Source organism: Aricia agestis, chromosome 21, assembly GCF_905147365.1.
Source record: "Aricia agestis chromosome 21, ilAriAges1.1, whole genome shotgun sequence".
Taxonomy (NCBI): Eukaryota; Metazoa; Arthropoda; class Insecta; order Lepidoptera; family Lycaenidae; genus Aricia; species Aricia agestis.
The window spans coordinates 426,699-438,233 of NC_056426.1; the positions used below are offsets into that span (position 1 = coordinate 426,699).

The window sequence follows — 11,535 nt, forward strand, 5'->3', positions numbered from 1 at the left end:
CCATCAGGTGACCCGTTTGGTCGTTTGTCCCCTTATTTCATTAAGAAAAAAAATTTATATCGAAGTCTCATCCAGACCGGTTTAAAATTTACAAAATTTTATACAAACTTTCATCCCCTTGAGGGTATAATTAATCAAAATAGCGGATGCCTACGTTATAAAATCTACCTGCACGCCAAATTTCAGGCCGATCGGTCCAGTGGTTTAAGCTGCGCGTTGATAGATGATAGATCACTATGTCAGTCAGTCAGTCACCTTTGAGTTATATAATATATATTAAGATATAATCTATATATATAAAAATGGATTTTCAATTGTGTTAGTAACGCTAAAACTCGAAAACGGATGAACGGTTTGGGCTAATTTTAGTCTTAAAAATATATTCGTAGAAGTCCAGGGAAAGTTTTAAAGTGACACGAAGTTCACCGGGACAGCTAATATAATAATAATGTTTACATTTTGGATAACATTAATTAAAAATCACTTTATTCATTCTTATAATTTAGCATAACGATTAAAAAGTGAACAAAGTGTTATTATGTTAAACATGGATTTCCACCAGGAACCAACGGATATTAATAACACATACGGAATCTTTATCACAATATTCCGTAATGTGCAAATTATTAGTAAGTCGCTGTTTATTTTATAGCATTACTAGCTGCCACGGCAAACGTTTCTTTGCCATATAAAGTATTTTGCCCGTATTATTTTATTGAAGTGACTAAATAAGTATGTCACCATTACAACGTCCATTGCTATCCCGTCGCACAAACAATGGTCGCCGTCAGTCTCGAGTTGTAATAATTTACTATTATTTATTCAACAAAATATGCACTTATCAATATAATAAGTACACAGTAGCCGATTCTCAGACCCACAGAATATGCATATAAAATTTGGTTAAAATCAGTAAAGCCGTTTCGAAGGAGTACGCGGCCAAACATTGTTTGCGGCCACACGAGAATTTTATATACAAGATGGTATTGAAAATTCGTATTAAAATAAATAAATAAAGATTTATTGAATTCCATACAGTTTTGAGTTTACATCGTATAAAAAATGTATTGTTTTAAAAGTTTTCTGCATGTCAATTATTATAACAAAAAATCTAGTAGCAAATTAATTTAAATCACAATATCAGATGTCAAATATAATTAATAATTTAAATGTCACAATATTCTACAAATTCTTATTCATTAAATTACATTAATGTAATTTAATGAAAGTTCATATCAGTATATTAATATTATTATTTAGGGATGAGATGGGAAGTCAATGTGTGACTGTCTATTACCTCTTCGCCCAAACTGCAGAATTAATTTTGCTGAAATTTGGTATGGAAATACTTACAGTCCCGGGAAAGGACTTAGGATACTTTTTTCCCGGAAATTTGTACAGTTCCTGCGCGAATTTTTTATTTATTTATTTTTATTTATTTATTTTATTTATAAAGTACAACCACATCGTATACATTTTTTACTTACAACTAAAATAACAATTGGTATTATATCTGATGTACACGATAGCTACGGTGTACATAGCATTAATAACAATATTATGTATGTATTCTTATATTTAAATTCAACTGAGTTTCAACTGAGTTGCAGGCGTCATCCTGATTCATAGGTAGGTACGAGTATATTACCTTACTAAGGTGAATCAATTGAAACTGATAGTGCTCTACCTACTTCAATAAACGTAAAACAAGGTCCCTACAGCCTAGATAACTTTTGCAAATAATACTAATATAATACCCCCCACACCGGCTTCGGTGACGGTGGCCGGTTTCATTGAAACCAAGCCAGGTACTCAGGAGTAATTTTATAGTGCCCAAGTGTGTGCGCAGTACACAAGAGCACTTTCTATTCCTTTACTCTCGTAACCCTGTGCGACGGAAGACCGACACGACCGGCGAGAGATCAGACGCAGGACCGACTTTTTACATGCCTATCCGACGCATGGATCATCTTACTTGTCAGGCATCATTATCAGGTGATCAGCCTGTATTGTCCTAACTAAACTTGGAAATAACATGTTTCCAGCGCGGAAATCGAACCCACGACCTTCGAGTCTTAGCCACGTTCTTAACCACTGGACCACGGAGGTGTTCGAATATAATAATACTAATAGTATAACAATCGGCTCACCCGAATCACTGTCATCTCTGTCATAATGCGGCCGCCAATACTGCTCCTCCAATCTATCCGAGCGGCCGGTGAACTTGGTGGGGTCCAGGATGTTCTCCACGGAGAAGGCGATGGCGGGCCTGGCGGGCCTCGTCAGCCCCAGCGTCAGGTCGACGGGGGCCGGCTCCTCCATCCCCACCACATCCACCTCCCCGCTGCCCTCCTCGTCGCGAAGCATCGTCATCCTATTATCTCATACTCCGACGCTCACACACTTCACTGTCTACGTTACTTTTTTCCGCAGAGGCTATTCTAGGGTTAAGTACTTAAGTCACTTTTTTTCGCGGTTCGGATTTTAAAATTGGAACGTCCGAACTTAGCAGTCTCACTTTTTTTTAGTGTCCGTGGTTCGGATTTTGAAATTCGAACGCCCGAAGTGCAGTTTTTCGATTAAAAAATTGGGCTGCTAAATTAGACTTACGCGAGCTCGAGCGTCCCAAATTAGCAGTTGTTTAAAAAAATGGGGTGCGGATTTTAGTATACGCGGGCGCGTCCGTCTGCACGCAGCGTCGACGCATCACAGCGTCCCACGACGGGCCGCGGCGGGGGGCGGGCGGCCAGGGCGGGGAGAGGCGGGGCGAGGATCCACCTGATTGGCCACCCGCGGCGGGGCGTGGCGCGCGCCGCACGAACGTAATCGAGCAATAAGGTTTAAACAATTTCGTTTAATACGTTGAATTATGTAGGAGAGTGGCGAGCGAGTAATCGCGCAGGCGATAAGGCCATTTGCGCTACTTCGTTACGTATTAATGGGGCAGGAAATTGACTTATGAATATTAGAGGTAAGAGGGCAAAGCGGCGAGAGGGGGGAGGGGGGGGACAATGTATCGCGGCTAATGGGTCCGTGAGGCCGCGCGCGACCTCCGCGGTGCTTAGCGCGACCGTCGCAGCGACGGGTTAACGTTGTTACGCCTAGTTCTGTTTTTCGTCGGAATGTCTCGCTTATGTAATTCTCCGGTTGCTTCAAAATTCAAATATATAAATTATTGTATACCAACTTCGTCACGATTCTTAATCTTTAACTTTATCTCTATGTAGTTAATGTCTTTGACTGTTGAATCAGTCGTTGGTTCGATGGCAGTATCTTGTCTGTTAGCAACTCTAATTTTTTTTATGAAATAAGGGGGCAAACGAGCAAGCGGGTCACCTGATGGAAAGCAACTTCCGTCGCCCATGGACACTCGCAGCATCAGAAGAACTGCAGGTGCGTTGCCGGCCTTTTAAGAGGGAATAGGGGAGGGTAGGGATGGGAAGGGAAGGGAAGGGAATCGGGGAGGGTAGGGAAGGGAATAGGGTAGGGGATTGGGCCTCCGGTAAACTCACTCACTCGGCGAAACACAGCGCAAGCGCTGTTTCACGCCGGTTTTCTGTGAGAACGTGGTATTTCTCCGGCCGAGCCGGCCCATTCGTGCCGAAGTATGGCTCTCCCACGTATATTCATCTAAATTCTAAATGTAAGTGTTAATATAATATTATACATATTAATATAATATTATTATTACATATTAATATAATATACTAAATGTTAATATGATATTATACAAAACTATCATTAAAATATGGTCTATCACTCCACAATAAAATCTACTAGTAATGTTGAATATCAAAATCAAAATAAAATATAAAAACTAAAAGTTTATATTACTAGCTTTTGCCCGCGCTTCACTCGCGTTAAGAAGTTTTTTTTTCTTTTTTTTTAAAGAAGGCAGGTCACTGTAGCGCTGACGTCACTGCGACCCATGAGGATCTATTGTGACTCCTTCGCACTAGAGTACCGTCTCCAACCCAATACTGCTCATAAATTGAACGATATGGTTGGGGTTGGTGCCACGAATTTCCTCTGTGGACGAGTATTCGTGGCGACCAAGCTGCCTGTTCCTGCTCTGTAGTAGAGCAGGGCAGTCGAGGAGAAGGTGAATAAGTGTTTCATCCTCCTCCTCACAGAATCTGCAAGTCATTATGCTACAAATACCCATTCTGTTTAGGTGTTTGTTGAGCTTGCAGTGCCCAGTTAGGCTTCTGGTAAGGATTTTTAATTGGTTCCTACCCAAGGTGAGCACTAATTCTGATTGTTTCTTGTTGAAGTCAGGAATTAGTGCCTTGGAGTGTTCAAGGCCAGGGGTCTCAACCCATTGCTTCCTGCATAGTCTGTGACCCCATTCCTTGAGCACTTGCTTTGTGGTACTGGGAGTTATACCACAGACTGGTTCTGGACCATATATGAGACTCTCGGCCCCAAGCCTAGCCAGCTCGTCAGCGGTTTCATTGCCGGGGACGTTGCTGTGGCCCGGGACCCATACTAGGCGGATGTTGTTGTTCCTTCCTAAGTTAGAAGCGTTAAGAAGTATTATTGTTAATTAATAATTAGATTTCAAAGTCACTGCCTGATCGGTTTAAAATTGACAAAGTTTCATACAAACTTTCATCCCCTATTTTAAACCCTTGGGGTTGGTATTTATCAAAATCCTTTCTTAGCGAATGCCTTCGTCATAACATGTACCTACATGCAAAATTTCAGCCCGATCTGTCCAGTGGTTTGGGCTGTGCGTTGATAGATCACCATGTCAGTCAGTCACCTTTGAGTTTTATATATATACTAGCTGTTGCCCGCGACTTCATCCGCGTTAACATAGTTTAATAACAAAGATGGATAGTTTTCTCCTTTTTGTTTTTGTGGTTCCTTATACAAAGGGTAAAAACGGACCCTATTTAAACAAACGTCAAACGCAAACGTCAATAAACTTTCATGTTTCTAACTCAAGAAATGACGGACTTTCATTGAAACTTTCTACCCCAATTTCACCCCCTTGGGGGTAGAATTACCAGAAACACTTAAATACGTATCCATTCATTTTTAATAAGTAGCACAAAAATAAAGTTTCATGTTTCTAACTCAAGAAATGACGGACTTTCATTCAAACTTTCAACTCCAATTTCACCCCCTTGGGGGTAGAATTTCTAAAAACGCTTAAATACCTATCCATTCATTTTTAATCAGCAGTCCAAAAATAAACTTTCATGTTTCTAACTTAAGAAATGACGGACTTTCATTTAAACTTTCAACCCCTATTTCACCCCCTTGGGGGTAGAATTTTCAGAAACGCTTAAATACGTATCCAATCATTTTTAATCAGTAACCCAAACATAAAATTTCATGTTTTTAACTCAAGAAATAACGGAGTTTCATTCAAACTTTCAACCCTAATTTCACCCCCTTGGGGGTAGAATTTCCAAAAACGCTTAAATACGTATCCATTCATTTTTAATGAGTAACCCAAAAATAAAGTTTCATGTTTCTAACTCAAGAAATGACGGACTTTCATTAAAACTTTCAACCCTTTTTTCCCCCCCTTTTCAGGGTAAAATTTTCAAAATTCCTTCCTTAGGGGTGTCTACTTAATAAAACAACCCTACTCACCAAATTTCGTGGCTGTAACTTTTACAGTTTTTGCTCAGCGATGATGAATCAGTCAGTCAGGACATGTAATTTTATAAGTATAGATATAGATTATTTAGATTATTATGTATAGTAGTTTTTGAGCGTTGCTACTTTGATCGTGAACTCTATACTATTATAATAAATCATCCACAACGGATGTAAAGGCCTAGTTTTGACACATTTTATATGTATGTATCATAATTATACAAAATATTTTATATTACTTATACAGTGTGTAACAAAAATAAGTGATAATACTTTAGGGTGTGTACGTATCCCTTGTCTAGTTCACTGTGAAAGTAGCAGCTCTAAAAAACGAAAAAAAAATTTCACTTTTGTATGGTTAAGGGCCCAAGCGTCACTAGTTTCCCCATACAAAAGTGAAAAAAATTTTGGTCCTTCAGCGCTGCTACTTTCACAGTGAACTCTCTACAAGAAACACGTACACACCCTAAAGTATTATAACTTATTTTTGTTACACCCTGTATAATTATAATGAGTTATAAAGGTGTGTGTGTGTCCTTTATATAGAGTTAATAATTATACTTTTCCTAGCACATTTTAAAATAATGTTATGTACAGAAGGTAGACGATTCCTTCATGCATTGTCCCATTAAATTTTACCGTGGCCCATACAAACCACAATTTAACAGCCTCAAATTGTGTAAACATCGATTAAACGTGGGCCCAATTTCACCAACGCTTGTTAGAGTTAATCGTTTCTCAAAATCTCATGCCTTCTTTCGCTATTACGAAGATGAGGGAGACAACGTGTTTTAATCAACCATTAACTTTACCATCTAGAAGGCCATGGTGAAATCGAATTTTAACCTTTTCGCTCTGAAACGCTTCCCAGCTAATGCGTTGGCATGTAATGGCGGCAAAAAAGCGATCACCCGCGGCTGAGCTGTCACTGTCACAATGGCAGCTGTCAGCGTGACGGACGCCTGTCACTTTACTTTTTCAGCGGATCCAATCGCGTAAAGATCTTCGATTAAATGACAACGGCACGATGTGGTTTTTTGTTTGTGTTTCTTTAAAAATCGATTTGTACAGCGTGTTTCGAATCGGAATGCTAAAAATGGTTTTTTTCCCTGAATTATTAAAACTACTGATATTTAATTATTTTAAAGGCTAATAAAACAAGAATGGTCTGCCTATATAGATACCAGACAGCATAAAGCAGCGATTTCAGGCATAATACCTACTTATACAAGTAACAGCAAAGTTACTACTAATGAATTAATGATTATTACTGAAAAAAATTTGGTGCAAAGAAGCATCTAGTAATTCATAATCTATACATATTATAAAACAAAGTCGCTTTTTTTCCCTCATGTCCCTTTGTTCCCTTTAATCTTTAAAACTACGCAACGGATTTTGATGCGGTTCTCTTTAATAGATAGAGTGATTGAAGAGGAAGGTTATAGGTATAATAACATTCATTAAATAGTGGAGAAATACTGTTATTGTTGGGGTTTCTAATGTGATGTCGTAAATAATTACATTTTTTCCGCTTAGGTACATTGCAAACGCAAGCTGAAACCCTACGAGATTTATCAAAATAATGTACCAAGTATTGTACACATTGAAAACGTCTATAGAAAACTCCGCGATGGTATATTATGTCTATCTCATATGGATATCCCACAATAACATTTTTTTGCCATTTTCTTCTTACGACAAATAATGACAAATTTTCGAAGTAATTTTAATAAATACAGGATAAATCCTTATCCAATTAAATAACATTAATACATTGTTGATTTAAATTTTAATGTACATCTATATGGCCCTTTACAGCATATGATTTAGGCCGGCAACGCACCTGCAGCTCTTCTGATGCTGCGAGTGTCCATGGGCGACGGAAGTTGCTTTCCATCAGGTGACCCGCTTGCTCGTTTGCCCAGGACAGGAGTTCAAATAATTGTTGTCGTCCATTCCTCGATCACCCTATATCCATCGTTTAAGTGGAAATGCCTCCTCGTACCGCGATGATTTGCTCGCAGCTGGCCATCTTTGTGTCACAATCATCATCATCATCATTGACACCACCATTAATGACACAAAACGATCAACATCACGCTGTGCTTTGTCATTTAAATATCATTTTGGGTTTTTTTTTGCCACGATATAAGTTAAATTAGTTTAAAATCTAAATCTTATTTTGTTTGATTTGACGACCTCTGCGGCTCAGTTGGTGGGCTGTTGGTAGCTCAAGCCGGGGGTCGCGGGTCCCGTCGACGGAACAAAAAGTTTTTCAAAAGATATAAGTAATAAAAATCTTAAACATATGTACTTATAGTATAAAAGTATTAAATATTATATTTCCGTTGGCTGGTACCCGTAACACAAGTCCTTCAGGTACTTAGCACGGGGTCAGACTGACGTGGTGTGATTTGTGAAGCGTCCATAGATATTTAAAAGATGTCGGTAGCTGGTTTAAACTTTAAAGATGAAGTCGATTATAAAGGTATGAAACTTTGTATTGTACATGGAACTTAAACTTTTAGGTTAGTATAATAATATATTATTTCGAAAACGCTATCCCCTGTCCTTCCTGGGACTCAAGGTTATAGCAGCAAATCATTTATATGTCATACTAATATTAGAAATGTGAAAGTGTGTATGTCTGTCTGTATGTCTGTTGACTGTAACCTCTTCACGCTTTACTTAATATTTTAATCTCACATTATTATAATTAGGGTTAGCAACACCTTAAATCCATCGATAGCAAGTGATTGCTTACAGGATCAAACGTTTTTTTTTTTCATAAATATAATGGCACTTCGGCTATAACCATGGCCAGTGTCGAGTATAATATTATGGCGGGAAAACAATATTCTTTATACAATTTTTTCTATATCATCGTCAGGTCAGTCAGGTCCAAAGTCTAGTCAAAGTCTAAGTATAAAGTCAATACAGTCAAGAAGTCAAGTCGGTCGTTTCAGTAAAGTGGTAGGACGCTTTACTGAAACTTTTGATGGAGTTTTGGAGGGAACACAAAAGAGCACGTTTCTGGTTATTACATCACTTTCCTACACTTGTGCACGATAACGAATATTTAATGGTTAATATCCTACCAATATTACACATTAAAAACCCAGATAACACAATTTTAGGAAAATAATATAAAAACACAACATCACTCTTTCACATTCTTCCAAAAACCGTCAGGATGAAACGTTAATTTTCTAATTTAAGCGAGGTATAGTGACATATTAACTTTTTCACGACCCATCTCTCACGCAAGCGCTGTTAACATCACAAGTTCTCATTTCCTTTAATCTCATCTATTAATCAAGTTAAAAACATCTTCAAAAGCAACGATTCATTCGTGAATGGACAAATTTCCAGTAGTAATGATATCCGTTTTGTTTTTTTTTCGCCACCTCTCGGCGGGAACGGTCTCGTTCTTTTTTCGAATTTGTTTTTGAAATCGGAACACGATGTGAGAGCTATCACTTATTGACAGATCGTATTGATGTTTTAGCGTAGACTCTGCCCAATATATTCTATTGGGTGACGGGTGTAGAGTTATCGGCGCAGGTCCTACTCTCTTATGTATTATAGAAAACTTAAAATAAGTTTAACAAGTCATATTTACTTCCAATTATGTACTTAGAAAATATTAACCGTAATTAATAACTATTACTTTCCCCCAAAATCATTAATTATGCAGACGGGCAAACGCTCGAGCATTTTAAGCATTTATCTAACGAAAAAGAAAATTCTCAGAGGCTTAGGACAAGTATCGACACATCGTGTTTTGGATTTTCTATGCCTTTAATGACTTCTCAGGCTTCTACAACGATGATAGCGCTTGCTACGATTTTAGTTATCGAAGAATGAAGATACATCTCGTACATTCCACATCGATGTACCGATAAAGGAATTTGCTGCGGTGCGTTCCTATCGAGCGTCGGTTTCGTAGAAAAAACGTATCGAATCGATACCGCGGACAGATGGCCCTGTGTGTAAACATGTGTCACTCTAATTGCCGCCATGTTCGACACAAATCTAATTAATTTGAATTTCGAATGGAATTTTTCTGTTCTTTAATTTTTAATTGACTTTTTTATTGGTTGTGTAACTTATGTTGCAATCGGTACCTATGTGTATTGTGTACAGTAACTATATTACTGTACTGTACGTGTGTGTTAGAGGTCTTTTTTGTTTTGCTCCTAGATTATAATGTAGATGATGTGGAGTTGCGTAGAGTCAGCTTTTCAATCGATTAATACGTAAAAACACTGTTTAGTATTCATCTTGACTTCGCCATAGTCGGAAAAGGCTTCTCTCCAAGTTCAGCCTGGTTCAGCCATACTATAATATAACCATAGGCATGATTCACGACCATTGCGATGATGTCTATAGCATTATACACAATCGAAGTTGATTATGGGCAATCTTATACGAATATTATGCCATCGTGGCTAACGCTCTACGTTAGCCACGATGTTGCATTATAAGTATTATGTTGTGATGTAGAGTTGCAGAGTTGACAGACTGCCAAAATAATTAGGTAAGTTTTGGTCACGCCAAGACAAGAACTAATAAGAGCCATTTATATCGAGCAGTTCCCGCCACCCGTGACAGCAGGTAAATCGCTTCTGTCGACAAATCTAAAGCTACGAATCCAAACCAATAATTGGTTTTTGATAAGCATAAAACGAATCTGTCCTCACGTCTTAAACTTCCTCACCGTGACACCCAATTTGTGTGCCATTTGAAATCTTAATAAGCCGTCAAAACCAGGAATAGTTCCAACTAATTACGGCCGACAATTGACAAATGCGATGTACGATACAATTAGCGCAGGAATTTCCGAACGCAACGGAACTGTCAGCAGTGACAGCTGTCAACGTCAAAAGCGACTTTTGGCGGAGCGCGCAGAGGTCGTTTTCGCGCCATAATTGGGTATCGGCGGGGTCTATTTGGAGAGTGTTTGTCGTGGAATAAATCATGTGGAGCTGTCGTTGTGACAAATTACCTTCGCGCGATATCTTATAGTCGTTAGTCTTGGCTGTTCGCCCGGCGCATCATGATGGTTCGCTAAGTAGAAAGATGGGAAGCATTATAGCCCATTTAATTTGTTTTTGTTACGATACCTATAACTATGTTGTATGTTGGATGGATATAATTTAACAATTTAGTTAAATTATATATTTTATAACTACATTATGATGGTACAAAATATGTTTTGTATAAATAATTCATAATTTGAATAAAGGATAAAAGAAAAGCAAAAACGGTATATTTATTATTCTGTGCCTGACAGATTTTGTCTCTAAATAAGCAATCAGACGATATCAAGCGTTTACTAATAATTATTACTTGTTTTCCATACTATGAAAAATTTACTAAAACTAGCCAAATCGGCCAAATGTTAATCTCGCCAAAATTCTAGACTTTTAGCGAGACTAACAAAATTGGAAATTCGTTTTTATTTATATAGCCAAAGGAAACATGTATTAATAAAGTAATTAACTTGTGGTAATCTTGTGGTAATGTATATTTTTACCCGATAAAGTAACAAGGCGTTATAATAATCTCTGTAAATAATAAAGCTAAGTCGACCCCGCGACTGATGAACCAATTGAAATGACTGAAATACTTCCACAATGATTTACATCACCCGCCGGGAATGTTAATATCCAATTAGTTGGCGCGGTTAGGGCTGTCAAATGATGGGTTTAAAAAAGCTTTTTTTAATTTACAAGCTGAACCGGCGAACGTCGTTGAGGCTAATGATATGAAAACACTAATAAAAGACAATTTTATTCATAGTTATACACTATAATATAATAATAATATAATATAATATAAAAAATATATAATAATATATAATAATAATAAAAGTAATAAATAATATTTCTTTACATTTTTACTATAATATTTAGTAAT

General features: G+C 37.7%; 1 protein-coding gene across 1 annotated transcript in view; it reads right to left on the reverse strand.

The window, feature by feature from the left end:
• LOC121737768 (homeobox protein slou) overlaps positions 1–2,682 on the reverse strand; it is a 30,336-nt gene extending 27,654 nt beyond the window's left edge. Inside the window, exon 1 of the mRNA XM_042129463.1 lies at positions 2,151–2,682. Coding sequence (XP_041985397.1) covers positions 2,151–2,373 — 223 coding nt within the window. The 5' untranslated portion in view covers positions 2,374–2,682. The remainder of the gene's footprint in view (positions 1–2,150) is intronic.
• Positions 2,683–11,535: the final 8,853 nt, after the last annotated feature.